Source organism: Balaenoptera acutorostrata, chromosome 15 (assembly GCF_949987535.1).
Source record: "Balaenoptera acutorostrata chromosome 15, mBalAcu1.1, whole genome shotgun sequence".
NCBI lineage: Eukaryota > Metazoa > Chordata > Mammalia > Artiodactyla > Balaenopteridae > Balaenoptera > Balaenoptera acutorostrata.
This window is the reverse complement of record NC_080078.1, coordinates 10,038,279-10,061,254: the sequence shown is the minus strand read 5'-3', so window position 1 is coordinate 10,061,254 and position 22,976 is coordinate 10,038,279. Positions and strand designations below refer to the sequence as shown.

The window sequence follows — 22,976 nt, the reverse complement described above, 5'->3', positions numbered from 1 at the left end:
CTGAAAATAAACGTCAAGTTCCAGGGTGCAGGAGCCCACCCAATGGGACCTAGTGTTCCGCATGGGGACATTCTGAGCAATTGGGAAAAGTGGGCAAGGGCAGGTCCCAGACGTCGGCTCCGGCCTTCCGCCGTCCAGGACCGCTGGACATCAGTCCCTGTCCGTGTCCGCCGTCGGGTCCTGCGTTTGGGCGGAATGTCCACAGGCTCCGGCTTCTCCCTGCACCGGGCAGGATGCTCCCACCCTGCCAGGCCTGCCCGGCGTGCGGCCCCACCTCCGTGCAGCGGTTCCCCACGGGCCGCACAGAGAGGGCCACCCCGACAAATCTCACAAAGACGAAAACCAACGAACGTCCCTTCTTGGAGCGACCAGCCTTCTCCGAAGGCGATGCGGTCCGGTCTTGCCTTCCCCTCACTACCCAGACCGGACACCAGGTCTCCCATAGCAACTGCGGTCAATAGCAACTAGCGCCCCCGCCAGGCCAGTGCCCTCTGCGCAGGCGCAAACGGGGCGGGCAGAAGGCTTCCGCTCGCGCCCAGAGTCCCTCGGAAACAAGGGGCGGTGCCTGCGTGATGGCGTCATGGGGTGAGGTCTCGGGCGGCGGGAAGAGGCGGCGGGAGAATGGAGGCGCAGGAGAGCGGCGGTGGCAGTGGCGAGTGCGGGGCCCAGGACCCTGACCCGGCCCCCAGCAAGGCCCCCGGCAGCGCCGGCCAGTACGAGCTGCCGTGGTGAGGATCCAGGCCATCAACGATGGGTTCTCTGGACGTGTGGGTGGGCGAGTGGCGGGCCGTGTGTCCCGGGTTAACCCAGGGGCGGGAGCTCATTTGGGGGTCACCTGAGCGGAGCAGGAGGCCCCGGGGTGGTGTCCAGTAGATTATTATTTGAAGAAGGCAAGGGATGTGGGTCGCTAAGCCCACCTGGGGTGGAGAGTGACCAGTCTGTACTCTGGAAGCGGGGTCTTGGTCAGAACAATGCTAATTGTGATAATAGCCGCCCGCTGCGACCACCCACTGGGCACCCGGCGCTGTGCCAGCCGTGACTCTGATGGTCGCTCGGCGGGAAGTGTCGGACGCAGATTCGGAATCGGGATGGTGTGAAGGCACCCGCCTGTTTTCCGTGGCTTGCTCACTTTAAACAGCAACATTCTGGGCAGCTGGGAGGAAAGGTGACGTGGGAAGTCACCTGCCAACTGGCGCAGGTGTAGGGCAGGCTCTCCACTCGGTTCCCACTCCCTGTGCGCACCTCTCGGAACTCTCCACTGGGCGTGGGAATGGTTTCCTCCCTGTCCGCTGCGTATTCCCATCCCTCCAGCCCACCCCTCTTCTTGGCGAGAGCAGATACCTAAACGAAGGGCAGTATAGCTTACTGGAATATCTACGCTGCGCTATCCAGTCCCCCCCGCCACTAGCCACATGAGTCTGGTGCTAGTCCGAATTGAGATGGGCTTGTAAGTGTACGATACACACCGTATTTCAAGGACTTAGTTTTTAAAAAACTCATTAGTAATTTTTATATTGATTACATGTTGAAAATGATAATGTTTTGAATATATTAGGTTCTCTAAATTATATTAGTAAAATAACTTCACCCATTTTCTTTTTACCTTTTTAAATGTGACTACGAGAAAGTTTAAGATTACATATGTGGTTTGCATTATAATTTTCACACACGACCCTGTTTTAGATGCTTAAGATACTTCAGTGTGCAAAACAAATTCTGTTGTCACAGAGCTTACATTTGATAGAGAAAGACAAAGTAAAAAATAAACAAGTAGACATATATTTGATGGTGACAGCTTCTGTGGAGTAAATCGCTATGGTGGTCAGGGAAGGCCTCTGATGAGATGATATTTGAGTAAAGACCTGAATTCAGGAAGGAAGCCATGTGGCCATGGAGGCAGAGAGAGCTTTCAGTCAGGGAGCAGCTATGAAGGTCCTGAAGGAAGAGTATGTTTGCCTTGTTCAAAGTCTAGCTGAGAGGGGCTTCCCTGGTGGCACAGTGGTTAAGAATCCGCCTGCCAATACAGGGACACGGGTTCAAGCCCTGGTCCGGGAAGATCCCACATGCCGCAGAGCAACTAAGCCCGTGCGCCATGACTACTGAGCCTGCGCTCTAGGGCTCGCGAGCCACAACTACTGAGGCCACGTGCCACAACTACTGAAGCCTGTGCACCTAGAGCCCGTGCTCTGCAACAAGAGAAACCACCGCAATGAGAAGCCCATGGACCACAACGAAGAGTAGCCCCCCGCTCGCCGCAACTAGAGAAAGCCCGTGCACAGCAATGAAGACCCAATGCAACCAAAAATAAATAAATAAAATAAATTTATTAAAACAGAACAAAATCTAGCTGAGATTTCAGCTCCAAACCTTCCCAGGTGGCGATTCCTCCCTCCTCTGGGCTTCCACAGCCCGTGGTTTTTATAAGCAGTTTAGCATTGTAGTGGGATTTGCCAAGCTGTATCTCCCCTCTAGTGGGAAAGCCCTTGAGAGCAAGAACTATGTTTTGCTCATGTCTGAACCTTCTACCTTCCTCCCGTTGAGTGTGCTAACTCCTTACACACCGCTTGGCACCAGGAGGGGGCTGAGTATGAAGAATAAATGAGGAGGAACAAGCACGCTCCATCTGCTGACCTTGGAGGAGAGCTGTCTCTTTGTTTTCTGCAGTATGTGGCAAAAAAGCTTTGCATGCAACTCCTTCTGGTGCAAAACCAGTACCTGGAGGGAGTACAAGCTAAGAGTAAATCAGGGACTATAATAAAGGGCAGAGGAAATCCTGATGGTCAAATCATTGCAAATCTACTTCCACTTCTCAGAGCCAGAGAAAGTCACTTTCTCTCATAGCATAGCTTGCTTAGTAGAAGAAGTATTGGTCTGAAAAGGCCACTAGGCTGTCCAGTCCACACAGCCTAATAGGATCACAGGATAGGCCTGCGGTTTCTGTCTAGTCAGCCGTGCTGGGCACCTGGCACAAGTCTGCAGACACTGGCAGGTAAGGGATGAGAAGGGGGCCCAGTTGCATCCATGTCTGTCAGAGCAAATGATGTCAGTGCCGCGTGCGCTGGACCTCTGTTGTGATGGGCAGACTGTGTGGCCACACAGTGTCACATTTCTCCAGATGGCCTGCTCTGGCCCTTCTCCAGCACCAGCAGGTGTTTCTCTGCTGTGGCGGGTTTGAAGTCTTGGGTGCACAATTCTCATGCGCTTGACTTTTCAAATGGCACTCGGGCATCTCTTTAAATTTAAAACCTGCAACCATTTGATGTATTTTTTTTTTAATTTTATTTATTTATTTACGTATCTTTGGCTGTGTTGGGTCTTCGTCTCTGCGCGAGGGCTTTCTCCAGTTGCAGCAAGCGGGGGCCACTCTTCATTGCGGTGCGCGGGCCTCTCACTATCGCGGCCTCTCTTGTTGCGGAGCACAGGCTCCAGACGCGCAGGCTCAGCAATTGTGGCTCACGGGCCTAGTCGCTCCGCGGCATGTGGGATCCTCCCAGACCAGGGCTCGAACCTGTGTCCCCTGCATTGGCAGGCAGACTCTCAACCACTGCGCCACCAGGGAAGCCCCATTTGATGTATTTTTATTGAATGTATATCATCTTCTGACAAAGCTCCCAGAATTGCCCTTTAGTGCTTTCTTTTGGGTAGCGTGAAAATAGCCGTGTCAACATCTTTATGCATTTTCTTAAAAACAGGGTTGAAAAATATAGACCAGTAAAGCTGAATGAGATTGTCGGGAATGAAGACACCGTGAGCAGACTGGAGGTGAGTTTTTATTTTATTTTTTCTAGATTTATTTATTGATTGATTGATTGATTGGGTCTTCGTTTCTGTGCGAGGGCTTTCTCTAGATGCGGCAAGCGGGGGCCACTCTTCATTGCGGTGTGCGGGCCTCTCACTACCGTGGCCTCTCTTGTTGCGGAGCACAAGCTCCAGACGCGCAGGCTCAGTAGTTGTGGCTCACGGGCCTAGTCGCTCCACGGCATGTGGGATCTTCCCAGACCAGGGCTCGAACCCGTGTCCCCTGCATTAGCAGGCAGATTCTCAACCACTGCGCCACCAGGGAAGCCCTGGAGGTGAGTTTTTAAAAGAGGATCTTGCATCTCATTATTGTGACTTTAATAAGCTCGATGCATTTGGAGGAAGACAGCCAAGATAGCGAGCTGGGGGCTGGCCACAAATCCAGAAGAATTAAGGGAATGGGAGACATTCAGCTTGGAGAGGAATCTAGAAGACAGGGTGGGTAACTTCAGATGTTTGAAGGACTGGCTCTTTGGAGAGGGCTTATCAGACTTGTTCTGTATTCTTCAAGAGCAGAGGTGGCAAACTTTGTCTGTAAAAGCCGATGAATAGATATTTTAGGCTTTGCAAACCATATAAAGTCTTTGTCAAATATTCTCTATTTTTTTTTGGCCGTGCCGCGGGTGCAGCTCATGGGATCTTAGTTCCCCGACTAGGGATTGAACCCGCGCCCCCTGCAGTGGAAGCGCAGTCTTAACCACTGGACCCCCAGGGGAAGTCCCTTTGTTTATTTTTTAAACAACCCTTTAAAAATGTGAAAACCATTCTTAGCTAGGGAGCTTATAAAAACGGGTCTCAGGGTGGACCACCCCCGCTCCCCCCACCTTCCTCTCCATCATAATTGCTAAGCCCTGCCTAAAGCGACTAAGTGACAAGGCAGCAGACTTCAGGAAGACACGAACCAGGAGCAAGCAGAAACATTCAGCAGTAGAGCAAGCTTTGAATTCCCAGCCCTAGAGGTCTTTAGGCAGAATCTAGAAGCCCAGCTATTTGAGACATGACAGAGGCTGTCTCTGCAGTAGCTGGGGCTTAGACTTCAATAGCTACCAAGGTTATTTATTTATTTTACAGACTTATTCATTTGGCAAATATTTGAATATCTTCTCTGGGCTAGTTACGGTGTGGTTTTAGGAACCGTTGATAAAATGGTGAACAGACTAGACCTGAGCCCATCTCTGCGTGGGATTTACAGTCGAACCGGGGCAGCATTAAAGTCGGCAGGCCATGTGATAAGCACTCTGCCAGGGGACGTACAGGGGCTGTGGGGGCATGTGGGTTAGTTCAGGGAAGAGTTAACCTGCTTACAGAGTCCTAATTCCCAAATGGAAGAAGTGGCACCAAAGCTAAGTGAGTGGGAGTCAGCCAGACTTGGGGGGTCGGGGGTGGAGAGAGGGGAGGAAGCAGGAACAGCATGTGCAAAGGTCCGGAGGTGAGAGAGAGTATGGCTTATTCTACGGGGGGGTGGGGGAATGCCATCTGAGTGGAATACAGAGTAGTGCTTTCCTGACATGAATGGCATACGAATCGCCTGGGGATGTTGTCAAAAATGCAGGTTCTGATCTGGTAGTTCTGGAGTGGGGTCAGAGAGTCTGCATTTCTGACACGCTCCCAGGAGGTGCCGATGCTGCTGGTCTGTGGAGCCCAAGTAATGAGGCTGTAGAGCACGTGTACTGGGGGGTGAGAGGGGTGAGCTGGTGAGGTGGGCAGGGCCTCGCGAGCCAGGTTTAAGGGTTTGGGTCGTCCAAGAGTTCCAGTCAGGTAAAAGTGTCTTCAGAGATGTGTATTTTAGAAAATTGGTTATGTTACCGTATGGGAAATGGATTGGAGTGGGGCAAGATTAGAGGCAAGGAGACCAGCCAATGGCCTGTTGAAAGCAATGCAGGCAAGAGGTAATGGGCTAAGAAGAATCTAGAAAAGAGTAGATATATGTATATGTATAACTGATTCACTTTGCTGTACACCTGAAACTAACACAACATTGTAAATCAACTATACTCCAATAAAAATTTAAAAAAATAATAATAATAATTTTTTTTTTTAAAGATTTTTACAAGCTGGCTTTTTATTTTTTTAATTTTTTTAATTTTTTAATATTTATTTAAACACTATTTTTTAATTTATTTATGGCTGTGTTGGGTCTTCGTTTCTGTGCGAGGGCTTTTTTTTCTCTAGTTGTGGCAAGTGGGGGCCACTCTTCATCGCGGTGCGCGGGGCCTCTCATTATCGCGGCCTCTCCAGACGCGCAGGCTCAGTAATTGTGGCTCACGGGCCTAGTTGCTCCGCGGCATGTGGGATCCTCCCAGACCAGGGAGAGGGACACGAACCCGTGTCCCCTGCATTGGCAGGCAGATTCTCAACCACTGCGCCACCAGGGAAGCCCCAATAATAATAATTTTTAAAAGAGAGGTCATGGGCTAAGAAAGTGGCAGTGGGCTGAAGAGAAGGAAGTGGTCTCCAGATAAAGGAGAAAGAGGGGCCCAGCCTTTGTCATTGAGGGGCTGCATGGGGTGAGGGAGAAGGCCAGTCAAGGATGACGGTGACCTCCAGGTTCCTGGTGTGGGCGGGAGGGTTGATGCTGTTGACAGTCCACGGAAGGGGAAACATGGGGGCGCCTCAGGTTTACAGGGGAAAGTGTTGAATTCAGTTTTGAATGTGTTGACCTGAGTGTCCCACGGGGCATCCACATGGAACAGTTTGTAGCCATGTTTGCTACACGGGCCTGTGTGGTTGGGGAGACCTGGCTCCTCAAGTTTGCAGATGAACCAGTTTTAACAAGCATTTCTTCCTTCAGGTCTTTGCAAGAGAAGGGAATGTGCCCAATATCATCATTGCTGTGAGTACTGGGTCCTGGCCCTGTCGGACGTCTTGGGGTCTGGTTTTCGCCCCCTCTTAAGTGCTTTCTCATGTACAGAGCTTCCTCCTCAGAGAAGCCCGTGATAGCCAGAGCCCATACCATTCCCACCTCCCACTGGTCAGGCCTGCGGGTTGGTTGCCGTATTGATCTGGTGTGTGCTATGGGTTGGGGTCGGGTTGGGAGGGTTCTAGGCGGGGGGTGAGCGCAAACAGTGGTGAGCAGTAAATCGGGAGTTCTCGTTACGTTCATTCTGTTGGCTTGAAGCACTTACTGGAGATCTCATTCCTAGGGCCCCCCAGGAACCGGCAAAACTACCAGCATCCTGTGTTTGGCACGAGCCCTGCTGGGTCCGGCCTTCAAGGATGCCGTTTTGGAGCTCAATGCCTCAAATGACAGGTACACCTGGGAGTTAGGCCTGAAGGGTGGCGAGTGTTTTACATTTTGAGCCGTCATAGAAACAACCTTTTTTCAGGTCTCTGTAGCACTTACAGAGCTTGTTTTGCTGTTTGTGTTTTCCTTTAATCTTTCCAATGAAAGAGAATGGGGATTGCTGGCTTGTTGATGTGGCATCATAAGCACTTGACTTATTGGTTTAGTTTTTTTTTTTTAATGGAGATTTTAAAAATTACTTTTAATTGTGCTGAAATACACATCGCATAAAATTTACCATCTTGGGGACTTCCCTGGCGGCGCAGTGGCTAAGAATCTGCCTGCCAATGCAGGGGACACGGGTTCAAGCCCTGGTCCGGGAAGATCCCACATGCCGCGGAGCAACTAAGCCCGTGAGCCACGATTACTGAGCCTGCGCTCTAGAGCCCGCGAGCCACAACTAGTGAGCCCACGTGCCACAACTACTGAAGCCCACGCGTCTAGAGCCCATGCTCTGCAACAAGAGAAGCCACCGCAATGAGAAGCCTGCCTGCCGCAACGAAGAGTAGCCCCTGTTCATTGCAACTAGAGAAAGCCCGCATGCAGTGATGAAGACCCAACACAGCCAAAAATAAATAAATTAAATAAGTAAATTTATTAAAAAAAAAAAATTTACCATCTTAACCATCTTTAAGTGTACAGTTCAGTGGCGTTGGGTACATTCACATTATTGTGCAACAGATCTCCAGAACTGTTTTCTTCTTCCCAAACGGAAACTCTATACCCATTAAACAACAACTCCCCATTCCCCTCCCCCAGCCCCTGGAACCCACCATGTGACTTTCTGTCTCTATGAATTGACTATTCTAGGAACCGCACACAAGTAGAATCATACAGCATTTGTGCTTTTGTGACTGGCTTATTTCATGCATATTTCAGGTTCCTCCATGTTGTAGCACGTGTCAGAATGTCCTTCCTTTTTCAGGCTGAGTGGTATATACCACTATGTTTTGTTTATCCATTCAGCTGACAAGGGACACTTGCGCTGCTTTCATCTTTTGAATATTATGAACTGTGAATAATACTGCTATGAGCAGGGGTGCACACATATCTATTCGAGACCCCGCTTTCAATTCTTTCAGATATAGACTCAGAAATGGAATCACTGGATTATTTGGTAATTCTATGTTTCAATTTTTGAGGGACCGCCGTACTGTTTTCCATAGTGGCTGCACCATTTTATATTCCCATCGACAGCACACAAGGGCTCCCTTTTCTTCACATCCTCACCAACACTTGTTATTTTCTGTTGTTGTTAGTAACCATCCTAATGGAGGTGGGCTGCTGGTTTACTTTTTTTTTTTTAATTTATTTTTGGCTGCGTTGGGTCTTCGTTGCTACACGCCGGCTTTCTCTAGTCACATCGAGCGGAGGCTACTCTTCGTTGCGGTGCATGGGCTTCTCACTGCGGTGGCTTCTCTTGTTGCAGAGCATGGGCTCTAGAGCGCAGGCTCAGTAGCTGTGGCACACGGGCTTAGTTGCTCCGTGGCATGTGGGATCTTCCTGGACCAGGGATCGAACCTGTGTCCCCTGCATTGGCAGGCGGATTCTTAACCACTGAGCCACGAGGGAAGTCCCTACTACTTTTATTATTTTTTTTAACATTAAATTTACCATCTTAACCTTTTTGTTTTTATTAATTAATTAGTTTATTTATTTATTTTCGGCCGCACAGCGCGGCTTGTGGGATCTTAGTGCCCCAACCAGGGATTGAACCCCTGCCCACGGCAGTGAGAGAGCCGAGTCCTAACCACTGGACTGCCAGGGAACTCCCCCAGTTTACTTTTTAGACATGGGATAGTAGAGGATTATGAAATGAGGACCTGTTGAACAAAATGTCTGCAAAGTCTGCCTTTGGTTATTCCCTGAGGACGTGGTTCTCTACTCTGCAGCGTTTTCCTGGTTTTGATGATGTACACAGACCTGAAACGGGCTCTGTCCTGTGAATGCAACTAACAGCTAGCTCCTCGGCTGCCATGAACAAGCCTGCAGTCGAGCCGTTTTGTAAATGCCGATTCCAGATAGCAGATACCAACAGAAAACTTTGAAAACTTTGGTGGCTCTTAATTTTGTTGAAGAGAGAATGGCCCATAATTGCAAATATTTTCAATTTTAGATTTATTAGAGGGATCCATACAATGGCTTTTTTTGGTTCCTTTATCATCTGTTTCCTTCCAGGAACCTTATTATACACACCTACCTTCAGCTTTTGATCACTTACAAACTGTACCCTGTAAATGTGGGTGTTCGAATATCATCAAAGATGAACGAATACTGTCACATGTTCTTTTTTTTTTTAAATACAGTTATTTATTTATTTATTGGCTGTGTTGGGTCTTCGTTGCTGCTCTCAGGCTTTCTCTAGTTGTGGTGAGCGGGGGCTGCTCTTCATTGTGGCACTCGGGCTTCTCATTGCAGTGGCTTCTCTTATGGAGCATGGGCTCTAGGCTCACAGGCTTCAGTAGTTGTGGCACGCAGGCTCAGTAGTTATGGCTTGAGGGCTTAGTTGCTTCACGACATGTGGGATCTTCCCAGACCAGAGCTCGAACCTGTGTCCCCTGCATTGGCAGGCAGATTCTTAACCATTGTGCCACCAGGGAAGTTCTGTCACATGTTCTTTTAGCAAAACAGGATGGTCCAAGTTCTTGTCACAAGACATTGAGGAGCTAAGTCCTTCCTGTTGAGTGACTAACTGGGTGAAAATATGTTTAGTTTTTGTCCTTAGAAATATGTTCACGCCTTGATTCTTAAGTTTGAGAAAATTCTTGGAGGATTTTGGCATCTGAAGACTTGTAGTCTGAAATTTTGTTTATGTGATCAATTTCACCATCATCATCAGAGTCTAGAATCCTGCTGTCTCTCTGCTTCATTTTCTGACTTGTCTAATAATGATGAAACATCTTCCGCTGTCATTTCTTTTCTCTGACATTATGGGTAGAAAATGAAAAATTTTGAATTTTCGGCTGTGGTCAATGAAAGCTTTCAGATAGTGTATCTGAACTACTTTTGTATCTTCCAGAAAGATAATGTAGTACCTCACGAAACAATAAAAAACTGAAGGATGAGGCAGTAGTAACAGTTTTTCCGAATATTGCATCGATCTTCTAAGCATTTCCATCATTCTTTCATTTTATTATTTTAGTCTTTTTTAGCATAGTTGGGAATAATTGATGAGTAATGATGAAATAAGTACTAGGATGATGAAGTAGCAAACATTTTAAGATATAGGAAGTGTAAGATTACTGAGACCCCCAAAATGTATCTTAGATTATAAAGAGTCCAATGGACCTGTATGATAATTGCAAGATAAAATGAGTTTCATTCTGTTTTTAAAAAGTAAGTAAATGTTTTCCTTTGTTCTTCTGAAGACCTCCAAGAAGGAATAAAAGTAATGAATGACAATCCTTATAAATAGTTAGATTGCCCAAAAAGAAACTGAAAAACTAAAGTTGGGTCCATGATGGTGTCCTGAGGGTTAAAAGTCCCCGTGAAGGTGAGTGAATTGGTCTCAGAAGGTGACAATAATATTGTGGCTCATTGTTTCAGGGGCATTGACGTTGTGAGGAACAAAATCAAAATGTTTGCCCAACAGAAAGTCACCCTTCCCAAAGGGCGACACAAGATCATCATTCTGGATGAAGCAGACAGGTAGAGTGCTTTGCCAAGAATTTTTTACCTTGATCTCTAAGTCTTTTATCTGGCTGTATTAAATCAGGAGGAAAAGCTCTCACCTTTGCACTTCTGTGACAGATTTGCTTATTACATCTTGAAGAGAAATTTAATAGAGGCCTGAGCCTTAAACCTGATCTTAATTAAGTAACTTACAAACATTTGTCTACCACAGTTATTGTGTTTGTTCCAGCATCACTTACATGCATAATTTAAATGATTTTTTTAAATTGTGGTGAAATATATCTAACAGAAAATTTACCATTTCAACCATTTTAAAGTGTACCATTCAGCGGCATTTAGTACATTCACAATGTTGTGCAATCATTATCAGTATAAATGAAAAAATGTTAAGTGCCGTTTAGAAAAATAACAGTAATTCATGTTCTTTGAAGAAATTTTTAAAGATATGGGTAATTTCTTGCTTTATTTTATCTCCTGTTTTTCTACACTGTGCATTTTTACATAGTTAAGATGATAATTACAATTTTTGTATCCTGGTTTTGCCTTTTAACGTGAAGAGCAGAGTTCCATGTTATTATAATCTTGTTGTGAACACAGGTTTTAATTGCTGTATTCTGTTGCATTCTGTTCCATAGTGGGGATACACCTTAACCATTTTACTGTAACATTATTTACAGCAGTAATAGCCGCTAACATTTATCCAGCACGTATCTGTAAGCATTTGCATTATGCCAGGTGCTCTGCTACACACTTTACGTGTTATTGTTTTATTTAATTGTCGTAACAACCCTCTGAGGTGGGCAGTAGCATTATCTCCTTATAGGCGATGACATTGAGGCTCAGATAATTTGCCTAAAGGTCCCACAGGAGTGGATGAAGGAGCTTTGAGGTGAGCCCAGGCAGCCTGCCTGCAGGGCCTCTGCTCTGTCCGCGTGCAGCCCGTCTGCGTGAGACCCGCACGGGGTCCCGGAGAGAGACTGAGCATGCCCAGTCAGGAGTGTAGGCTTCCCAGGGTCCGTAGGAGGGGATTTGTGTCCCGTGGACCTTGGGTCCCAGCTGCAAACCGCCCCTTGTGTTTTTCTTCTCAGCATGACTGATGGAGCCCAGCAAGCCTTGAGGAGAACCATGGAAATCTACTCCAAAACGACCCGCTTCGCTCTTGCTTGTAATGCTTCGGATAAAATCATAGGTGAGGGTCGGCTCTGCGTGGCTCGGGGTCCACGTGCCGTTCACGTTGGCTCTTTAGCCGCAGAAGAGAAGGGGCTTTTTGATCGCCTGCCGTGGCCTGAGCACTGTATAATCCGCTTTCTCATTTAATCTTATATAATTCTATGTGGAGGTATTATTAGCTCCACCTTAGATATGAAAAAAACATGGAGCTCAGAGAGGTTGAATAGTTTGCCCAAAGTCTCACAGCAAGCCGAAGAGCTGGGATTGGAACCCCAGGTCTGTCTGACTCTTGCATCACAGGCACACGTGATGTTTTGGTATCCTGTGCGCAGTGTCACGGTCATGGCCCCTGTGCAGACGTGCTCTTGCGCTTTCTGTGCGTCCGGAGCACTTGGCACACAGTGTGTCTGCACGCTGGGTTTTGTCATTACCAGGAGCTCCCTCCCCTGCGAAAGCTCACACGCTCATCTTCCTGACCTGGCGTTGGTCCTTCCAGCCCCCTCCCTCCCTCCCTCCTTCCTTCCCTCCCAGCAGTCTGTCCTCTTCCTCACCGCTTTGAGCCCTCCCGCCTCAGTGTCTCAACTTCCTGCCGGTTTCATGTCCTTCCCATTCTGATACAGACTGCGAGCACAGTCCAGCTTTTTTTCACTCTCTCTCTGACCATTTCTCACAGCTCTCTTGTCCCTCTGTCCTTGCCTCACATCCGCCCTGCTAACCCCCAGCCTGTGTAAGCTCAGCCGTCTGGCTCCTCCTTCTCCACCCAGACAAGTGTGGTACCAACCATGATGCCCCCCCAGAGGCATTGTCTCCAGCCCCAGTGGGCTCGTGTCCCTTGACCTTCCCCAGGTCATGAATCTGTTCCACAAACATCTACTCTGTTCTTAGTAGGTGTCAGGCACCGGGCTAGTGCAGAGCAGACAGAGTTTAACAAGAAACGTTCTCTACCTTCAAGACACCCACGGTGCAGTGGAGGAAACTGTGCTAAAAGGTCTTGATTTATGGCCGTGTATGTTGCTTGTCTCCTTACCAGTGGTAGGACCGGTCTGGGAGGGCAGGAGCCGTGTTATACTTAAAGAACTGCCCCCACCCCCCAGTGCATTTTTTTTAATTTAAATTTTTATTATAAATTTTACTGTAAAAGTGAAATGAACAATATCCTAGAAGTCAAAATGCTACCTACAGTTAATGGCAAGAGTAGGGAAACTACAGAGTCCAGGTTTTACCAAATAATGTTCAACTTTCCAGATCAGCAGCTTAACTGGAAACAACATGAACTTTGTAAGCAAACAGATTTCACATCAAATCCCTGCTCCCCTAACTAACAACTGAGTCAAACAAGGTAGCTGTGCTATCTTTTTTTTTTTTAAACATCTTTATTGGAGTATATAATTGCTTTACAATGTTGTGTTAGTTTCTGCTGTGTAAGAGAGTGAATTGGCTATATGTATACATATATCCCCATATCCCCTCCCTCTTGCATCTCCCTCCCACCCTCTCTATCGCACCCCTCTAGGTGGTCACAAAGCACGGAGCTGATCTCCCTGTGCTATGCAGCTGCTTCCCACTAGCTATCTATTTTACATTTGGTAGTGTATATATGTCAATGCTGCTCTCTCACTTTGTCCCAGCTTCCCCTTCCCCACGTCCTCAAGTCCATTCTCTACGTCTGCGTCTTTATTCCTGTCCTGCCCCTAGGTTCATCAGAACCATTTTTTTTTTAGATTCCATATATATGTGTTAGCATACAGTATTTGTTTTTCTCTTTCTGACTTACTTCACTCTCTATGACAGACCCTAGGTCCATCCATCTCACTCCAAATAATTCAATTTCGTTTCTTTTTATGGTTGAGTAATATTCCATTGTATATATGTGCCACATCTTTATCCATTCATCTGTCAGTGGACACTTAGGTTGCTTCCATGTCCTGGCTATTGTAAATAGTGCTGCAGTGAACATTGCGGTACATGACTCTTTTTGAATTATGGTTTTCTCAGGGTATATGCCCAGTAGTGGGATTTCTGGGTCATATGGTCGTTCTATTTTTAGTTTTTTAAGGAACCTCCATACTGTTCTCCGTAGTGGCTGTATCAATTTACATTCCCACCAACAGTGCAAGAGGATTCCCTTTTCTCCACACCCTCTCCGCGTTTATTGTTTGTAGATTTTTTGATGATGGCCATTCTGACCGGTGTGAGGTGATACCTCATTGTAGTTTTGATTTGCATTTCTCTAATGATTAGTGATGTTGAGCATCCTTTCATGTGTTTGTTGGCAATCTGTATATCTTCTTTGGAGAAATGTCTATTTAGGTCTTCTGCCCCTTTTTGGATTGGGTTGTTTGTTTTTTTGATATTGAGCTGCATGAGCTGCTTGTATATTTTGGAGATTAATCCTTTGTCAGTTGCTTCGTTTGCAAATATTTTCTCCCAGTCTGAGGGTTGTCTTTTCATCTTGTTTATGGTTTCCTTTGCTGTGCAAAAGCTTTTAAGTTTCATTAGGTCCCATTTGTTTAATTTTGTTTTTATTTTCATTTCTCTAGGAGGTGGGTCAAAAAGGATCTTGCTGTGATTTATGCCATAACGTGTTCTGCCTATGTTTTCCTCTATGAGTTTTATAGTGTCTGGCCTCACGTTTAGGCCTTTAATCCATTTTGAGTTTATTTTTGTGTATGGTGTTAGGGAGTGTTCTAATTTCATTCTTTTATATGTAGCTGTCCAGTTTTCCCAGTGCCACTTATTGAAGAGGCTGTCTTTTCTCCATTGTATATTCTTGCCTCCTTTATCAAAGATAAGGTGACCATATGTGCATGGGTTTATCTCTGGGCTTTCTATCCTGTTCCATTGCTCTATATTTCTTTTTTTGTGACAGTACCATACTGTCTTGATTACTGTGGCTTTGTAGAATAGTCTGAAGTCCGGGAGCCTGATTCCTCCAGCTCCATTTTTCTTTCTCAAGATTGCTTTGGCTATTTGAGGTCTTTTGTGTTTCCATACAAATTGTGAAATTTTTTGTTCTAGTTCTGTGAAAAATGCCATTGGTAGTTTGATAGGGATTGCATTGAATCTGTAGATTGCTTTGGGTAGTATAGTCATTTTCAGAATGTTGATTCTTCCAATCCAAGAACATGGTATATCTTTCCATCTGTTTGTATTATCATTTATTTCTTTCATCAGTGTCTTATAGTTTTCTGCATACAGGTCTTTTGTCTCCTTAGGTAGGTTCATTCCTAGGTATTTTATTCTTTTTGTTGCAGTGGTAAATGGGAGTGTCCTTAATTTCTCTTTCTGATTTTTCATCATTAGTGTGTAGGAATGCAAGAGATTTCTGTTCATTAATTTTGTATCCTGCTACTTTGCCAAATTCATTCAGTAGCTCTAGTAGTTTCTGGTAGCATCTTTAGGATCCTCTATGCATAGTATTATGTCATCTGCAAACAGTGACAGTTTTACTTCTTCTTTTCCAATTTGGATTCCTTTTATTTCTTTTTCTTCTCTGATTGCTGTGGCTAAAACTTCCAAAACTATGTTGAATAATAGTGGTGAGAGTGGACATCCTTGTCTTGTTCCTGATCTTAGAGGAAATGGTTTCAGTTTTTCACCATTGAGAACGATGTTGGCTGTGGGTTTGTTGTATATGGCCTATATTATGTTGAGGTAGGTTCCCTCTATGCCTACTTTCTGGAGAGTTTTGATCATAAATCGGTGTTGAGTTTTGTCAAAAGCTTTTTCTTCATCTATTGAGATTATCATATGGTTTTTCTCTTTCAGTTTGTTAGTATGGTGTATCACATTGATTGATTTGCATATATTGAAGAATCCTTGCATTCCTGAGATAAACCCCACTTGATCATGGTGTATGATCCTTTTAATGTGCTGTTGGATTCTGTTTGCTCGTATTTTGTTGAGGATTTTTGCATCTATGGTCATCAGTGATATTGGCCCATAGTTTTCTTTCTTTGTGACATCTTTGTCTGGTTTTGGTATCGGGGTGATGGTGGCCTCGTAGATGAGTTTGGGAGTGTTCCTCCCTCTGCTGTATCTTGGAAGAGTTTGAGAAGGATGGGTGTTAGCTCTTCTCTAAATGTTTGATAGAATTCGCCTGTGAAGCCGTCCCCCCAGTGCATTTTGCACAGGGCTCTGCGTGGATGAGTCTGTGTAGAGATTAGAAACTGCAGTTATTGGTGGAAAAAGGTCTGGCCCTCGCTTTTCATGAAATTAATTTTTCTGGTATATATAGATAGCATTCTGATTATTTTTTAATTTCTAAAGGGATATAAGAACCATGTAAACCAAATCTCTAAAGAAACGTATTGCTTAGCTTTAGAGGAAATGGTTCATGATCAAATCACTGCAGAGATGATTTTTGAAACTGTCAGTAACAACCTCACCTTAGCTCCTGGAGTTATACCAGTTAAGGGAGAGCGCTGCTTTCTTGGAGGAAGGCTATGCCTGCTTTATTCTGATGTGTATCTGAATTCGCAGCTTTTGGTACTTCTCCAAAGAGAAAAATCTATGAAAAATCTATGAGTTTGCATATTAATTGCTTTTAGATAAGAATTCCATTGTGGTTTTTCTGTTTCGTTTTGTTTGTTTGTTTGTTTTACTTTTTGGCCGCACCAGGCCACGTGGCACGTGGGATCCTAGTTCCCCGACCAGGAATCGAACCCATGCCCCCCTCATTGGAAGTGCGGAGTCCTAACCACTGGACCACCAGGGAAGTCCCAAGAACTCCCGTTTCTAATTGGTCTTTCTCTTGTCTGTGCTGATAAGCCAAATATGTAAATAAGGTTCTGTCATGAATCTTCCAGATTTCAGATAAATTGAAATGAACTCTTAGGAAAGCTGTTCTTTGAAACGTCTCATCCATTGGACAGATGTTGAGCACGGTATTTTATGTGCACAGCATCTCCTCTGCCCAAGGCACAGTGGAGGCTACACCTGTATGAGGCTCTGTCCCTGCCCATCAGGGGCTCACACAAGGCGGGGGGTGCGTCCCAAAGCCAGCAAGCCCTGAGCCATCTCAGGTCCTCCCTTGTCTGCTCACCACCGCAGCCAGCCCCTCACCAGAATCAGATCCAGGGTCATCCCACCTCCCCAGTGTCTTGAGCCCCTACCCCTCCTTCCCTCACTCTAGGTCTGGCCTCAGTTTCTCCCCTTCACTGGTGCAGTGTCCCTGCAGCTTCTCTGCACCTGAGTCACCAGCTGGCTGCCGGGGTCTTCTCAGCACAGGTCTGACCCTGCCACTCCCGCACTGAACCCTTCAGTGGTCCCTCATTGCCCACACAGCCACGCCCGCCCCCATCCTAGCACACAGGAGCCTATTACCTGCAGCCTCATCTCCTACCCTGTGTGACGCGGCCGCACAGTGCCTCGCGGTTCCCCAAAGCCCCTGTGCCCTTTCATCACTCTTGCCTTTGAACGTGCTGTTCCTTTTGCCTTTCTGGCCTGGAAAGCTCGTCCCTAAAGGCCCAGCTCAGAACTCACCTGCACCGAGCTGATCGCTCTCTGGCTGGGCTCCTGGAGCCGTTCCTACGAACCTCTTCCATGGCCGCGTCCCAGGGTGTGGGAACTTCCCTGTTGATGTTCACTCCTCTATCCCGGCAAACCTGAGCTCTGAGGGGCCCGGGCCTGGTCGTGGTATTCGTCCACTGCATCCCCGGGGGAGGGAACTGGTTTCCTTAATGCACATAAACTAACAGGAACATGTTCCTTGAAAGTGTACGTGAGAGCAAAGGAGGGACGGTCACTTCAGTCTGGGGTGGTCTGGGCCGGCTCCACGAGGAGGAGGGTGGGAGAAGAGCTTTTTCAATGACAGTTGTGATTTAAGTGGGAAGAAGCTGGGAAAGGACATCCTTGGTGGGAAGAGCTGCCAGGAGAGCACAGGTCGATTCTTCCATGGGAGGCACGCGGGCTTAGGAGAGGAGAGACGGGTGAGGTTTGCGGAAGATTTTATGTAGGAGGGTCAGAGGTGGTCTGTACTGTGACCTTGGTGGGCAGTTGAAGGGTTTGCCTGGGCAGGCAGAGGTGACGGATCAGAACATTCTGAGGAAGGCCAGTGGGGCAGCAGAGCAGGATGGATCAGCGAGAGACCCACTCGGGGCTTGGAGGTCATGGAGATGCTATTGCCGTAGTCTGAACTGAAGGTCAGGGATTGCATCCAGAATTCGGCATTCATCCATCTGGTGGTTCTCATGTGCATCCGAATCTCCCATGGAAGCTTAAAGAAGCCACGCAGGTGCCCTGTTCTCGCCCCAGACTGGCTGGGTCGTGACCTGCCCAGAAGGGCCCAGACGTACCTCATACACGGAGGTTCAAGAGCCCACCTGGGCCAGCACTCACTCTCCTGTGGGCTGTGGCACGTGGATGTCTCTATCCTGGAGGATCTTTTCCCCTTCTGGAAGCCCTGGGCAGCCAATGTCAGCCTGGGCAGTCCTAGCTGAGGCCACTATTGGTTGATATTTTGAAATTGAGCCCTGTTTGCCAAGCCCCTCTTGAGCACTGCGGGGCAGGGGTTGTGGTACCAGCATGGCCGGGCCACGTGGCTCGTGCGGCTGCTTCCGAGTAACTGAAGGACCGACGGGGTCACGCCGTGCTTTGCTGGGGAGCCCGACTCTCTTCCTGTCTCGTCCAGAGCCCATTCAGTCCCGGTGCGCAGTCCTCCGCTACACCAAGCTGACCGACGGCCAGATTCTTGCCAGGCTGCTGAACGTCATCGAGAAGGAGAAGGTGCAGTCCACGGACGATGGCCTGGAAGCCATCCTCTTCACCGCCCAGGGTGACATGAGGCAGGTGCGTGCGCCGCCGCTTGGGCGCCGGCCTCCTGGGCTTGCTGCACCCCTCGTCTGGGGGGAGGGGGGGGGCGACTGCTGCCTGGGGATGAGCGTAGCCAGACTGGGGAACGTTGACCCGATACACTGGTGGGGCCTCGGGCCAGTGGGGAGCACGCCTGCAAGTAGGGGGGTAAGCTCGGATCCCAAGAGGGGAGATGGGGCGGGCGGAGACTGAAAGTCACCCTGGCCTTGTTTCCGTTCCTCGGCAGGCACTGAACAACTTGCAGTCCACTTTCTCGGGATTCGGCTTCATCAACAGTGAGAATGTGTTCAAGGTAAAAGCTGGCGTGGGCATCACAGTTGACGGAGCGTCGTTTACCTGCCGGGGCCAGCAGAGGAGGGCGGGTGGGCGGTGTTGGGAGGAGGGGCACAGACTCGCCCCCGGGGGAGCAGGGAGGGGAGCACGTCCTGCTCCCCCCGCCACCGCGGAGAGCAGGAGGGGCTGGGCTGCGGCACGGTGTGGGTGGTGGACACGCCCCGCTGTTGCGGCAGGCCCGGGGCTTCCACGTGCGTCCCGTTTGGTCCACACATCCCTGCATGCAGATGTTCTCATTATTCTGGGGCTGAGGAAACAGGCCCGAAATCACGCTGAGGCTGGGGGCCGTGTCCAGGGCAAGCCCGTTCCTATTCCAGGTGGGAGATGGGCCCCGAAGACCTCCCAGTTCTTAAGTGGATTCAGAGAGTCCATTGGGTAGGTGATCTTCCCAGTGATGCAAGACAGGTGACTCGTGGCTTTGAAGCTGCCCCTTGAGCGTACATTCCTTCTTGGCTCTTGTGAATTCATCTTGGTGAGAAATCTGTAATGATGATGTCAGAGGCTTTTCCTCACCGCACTAGGTCGACACCGAAGTCTATTTGGTGACGACTCTGGTGGTGGGAGAGGCATTCCCAAACCTGGTTCTGTTTGCTGGAGAATTCAATGTAAACAGCAAGTGAAGACGGTCGGTACCTAGGTTGCCCAGACGTGGGTCTGCCAGGGCTCCTCCTCGGATGGTCCCCCTCAGCCCCAGACCGGCCTCTCTCTTCTGTTTGGTCAGGTCTGTGACGAGCCGCACCCCTTGCTGGTGAAGGAGATGATCCAGCACTGTGTGAGCGCCAGTATCGATGAGGCGTACAAGGTGGGTCTCCTCCCCCTTTCCTGACTTGGGGGGGAACCTCTCGCTTCTTGAGCCGGGCAGAGAGGGCGCTCCCTGTGCTGGGGACTTTGCGCCACCTCATCCTTAACGGATGCTAGGAGCTGGGTACCCTCTACAGGTGAGAAAACTGGCTCAGAGGCTAAACTCGTTGCTCTAAACCACACTGCTTAAAAGTAATAGACCTGGAATTCAAAGTCATGCCTTTCTACTCGAATTATATTCTCTGCAAGAGGAATGTGTCCTCCTAGGACATGAGGAAAGAACAGCCCAGTTCCTTGCTTTGTAGAGAAAAGCCATCTTTCTCTCTGTGGAGGGGAGCTGTTCCCCCACTATCTTCCTGAAGAGCCTGGGAATGGGCGTCCTGGGACCCAGAGCCTGGTCCTGTGAGCAGATTCCAGTGGGCATCGTTGGGGTGTAGGTGACCCTCAAGTCCACATGGGGGGCACTGATGTGATCTGAGGCCATTGCTCTGATTGCAGCTGGTTTCCCTCCCCCTGCTGCCACCAAACTAAGCTAGAAGCTGAGTGGGTTTAGGGCAGAGCTCGACCTCTCATGAAACTGGCGTGCAAGGCGGGGAAACCCAGGCACGTGGCCTGAAGGGCGCCGTCAGATTTATGGACACGGGGCTTCCCCACCCCCTGCGTTTGCCCCGGGGAGCCAAGGACTCCAGACCCTGCAGTTGGCGTGGGGTGAGCATTGGAACTGGGGCCTGGGGTTGAGAAGGCAGGAGGCTGAGACCACTGCAGTCATCTCTGCCCTGGTCAGGATTTGTTCAGGCCTAATCGTGCCGGGGGTGTTCATTAATAAGAGTGGCAGCTCAGAGAGCGTAGCAGACACTCTGGAGTGCTTACTGGGACGATTAAAAAGGCTTTTTAAGAGCCTTGGATAAAGACGTTACAGGGTATGGTGGTAGACCGTCTTGCAGTATGGTTTAAAACATTTGTGATACTATCTCTCTGCCTGCTGGGAAGATCAATCACCCCACATGACCTAAAGGGTGCAGCCCACCAGCAGGGCCGCTGCGTTGGGCCGATTCTCAGAAGCGCTCGTGCTGTCTCAGATGGCCTGTCTGCTCCCAGCTGTGTGACAGGCCTGAGACTGGTGTGGGTTTGACCTCACTTCCCCCAGTATCCTTGTTGTTCACAGAGTTACACGGCCTCTGTGTGTTTTCTTTTGTCTAGATCCTCGCTCACCTGTGGCATCTTGGCTATTCCCCAGAAGACATCATTGGCAACATTTTTCGAGTGTGTAAAACCTTCCAAATGGCAGAATACTTGAAACTGGAGTTTATTAAGGTTAGTGAGAGTAGAGCAATGCTTCTCTCGTCAAGAATGTGGGCCATGCTGAGGTTTTGTCTTACTCACAGCCCAGGTGCCTGGAAGATGCTTCAGTCAATGGCCGGTCATCCTGGGGGCTGGGGGTTTGTTTAAGCCAGTCCTGCCAGGCAGTGACCTAGTGTTCCTTGGAATGACTCTCTTTATGAGAGAGGTATTTATTTGTTTGTTGTTTAAGTGAGATTAATTGAGGTGTAATGTAAATAGAGTAAAATTCAGCCTCTTGGGTGCGTTCTGTTGACAAAAGCATTCAGTCTTGTAAACACCACTACAATCAAGATATGAACAGCTCTGTAACCTCCCCAAATGTATGGGCCGCTCTGTAGTCAGCTCGTCCCCCTAGCACCTGGAAACCACTAATCTATTTTCTATTTGGGGGACAGAGTTTTCCAGAAGGTCATACAAGTGGAATCAAGCAGAACGTAACCTTTTAAGTCTGGCTTCTCTCACTTCACTTAATGCATTTTAGATTGTTCACGTTGTTGCCTATGTCGGTGGGTCCTTCCTTTTCATTGCTGAGTCGTGTTCCCTTGTGTAGACGTTCCACTGTTGTTCACCAGTTGAAGGACATTTGAGTTTCCACATTTTGGTGACAATGAATAGAATCACTATAAACATTTGTGTACGTGAACTGGTGTGAACATGAGCCCCAGTTTTCATTTCTCTTGGGTAACTTCCCAGGAGTGAGATTCCTTGGTTGAATGGTAATCGAAGGGTTAACTTTATAGGAAACATCCAAACTTTTCCAAAGTGGCTATAGAATTTTGCCTTTGTATCAGCAATATGTGAGCATTCCAGACGATCCCCCTTCTGGTCAGCACTTGGAATGCTCAGTTGGTCTTTTTTAAGCCATTCTAATAGGTGTATAGTAGTATCTCATTATGGCTTTAATTTGCATTTCCCAATAACTAATGATGTCGAGTACTTTTTCATGTGCTCATTTGACATCCATGATCTTCTTTGAGGAAGTGTCTAAGTCTACCCATTTTTAAATTAGGTTGTTTGTGTTCTTATTACTGCGTTTTGGGAGTTCTTTATATATTCTGGTTGCAAGTCCTCTGTCAGATACATGTGTTACAAATGTTTTCTCCCAGTCTGGCTTTTTTTTTCTTTTTCATTTTCTTAGCAGTACCTGTCAAAGAAATATCAGCATCCTTTTAGGAAATAAATTGAACTTCTCAGAGTTCATTTTCCAGCTGGAGTTTGAGTTCACTGCATCAATTTTGAGCAAACCGTTCGTTTAGATGTTCAGATTTCAAAAACTAAACTTCCTCCCTCACTTATTAACCAGATTTAAATTTGATTTTTTTTTTTTTTTTCTTCAGGAAATTGGATACACTCATATGAAAATAGCGGAAGGTGTGAACTCCCTTCTGCAGATGGCAGGGCTCCTGGCCAGGCTGTGTCAGAAGACAATGGCCCCGGTGGCCAGTTAGAGAGGAGAACGCATTCGCTGGGTTATGAGTCCTCGTCACTGACAGGCAGGAGTCACAGCCTTCTGACGTGGAAAAAGTGCTGCCTGGGACGGCCCTGGAGTGCATCTTCCTGGCCGTCACCTTGCTTCCAGTACGTCTCCCCTGCTCCTGGAGCGTTTACCCTCAGCCTCAGACTCATGGTGGGATGACAGCTTGGAAAGGCCCCAGAGACCCTCCAGGGCCCAGTACCCGATCTGTGCATGCGTTGGCATTTTAGTAATAAAACCGTACAGCTTTGTCAGCAGAAAGGTGGCAGTGCAAGGCCGCAAGGAAAGCTGGTTTCCTGTCTCTGTGTATACGCCCCTAGCGTCCTACAG

At 47.9% G+C, this 22,976-nt stretch overlaps 1 protein-coding gene across 1 annotated transcript; it reads left to right on the top strand.

Moving 5' to 3' along the window:
* Positions 1–580: 580 nt before the first annotated feature.
* RFC2 (replication factor C subunit 2) lies at positions 581–22,933 on the top strand. Its single transcript, XM_007186535.3, has 11 exons — positions 581–728; positions 3,693–3,762; positions 6,590–6,631; positions 6,942–7,048; positions 10,628–10,729; positions 11,803–11,903; positions 18,516–18,673; positions 18,924–18,989; positions 19,752–19,832; positions 21,032–21,145; positions 22,510–22,933. The coding sequence occupies exons 1-11, from the start codon at positions 622–624 to the stop codon at positions 22,618–22,620; spliced, it is 1,059 nt and encodes a 352-aa protein (XP_007186597.1). The 5' UTR covers positions 581–621; the 3' UTR covers positions 22,621–22,933.
* The last annotated feature ends 43 nt before the right edge of the window (positions 22,934–22,976 follow it).

Excerpts from the sequence above, each read along its gene's own strand:
- RFC2 (XM_007186535.3), top strand. The coding sequence starts at position 622 with ATGGAGGCGCAGGAGAGCGGCGGTGGCAGTGGCGAGTGCGGGGCCCAG. Across the intron at positions 3,763-6,589 it reads ACACCGTGAGCAGACTGGAG|GTCTTTGCAAGAGAAGGGAA; the intron begins GTGAGTTTTTAT and ends TTCTTCCTTCAG. Across the intron at positions 6,632-6,941 it reads TGCCCAATATCATCATTGCT|GGCCCCCCAGGAACCGGCAA; the intron begins GTGAGTACTGGG and ends TCTCATTCCTAG.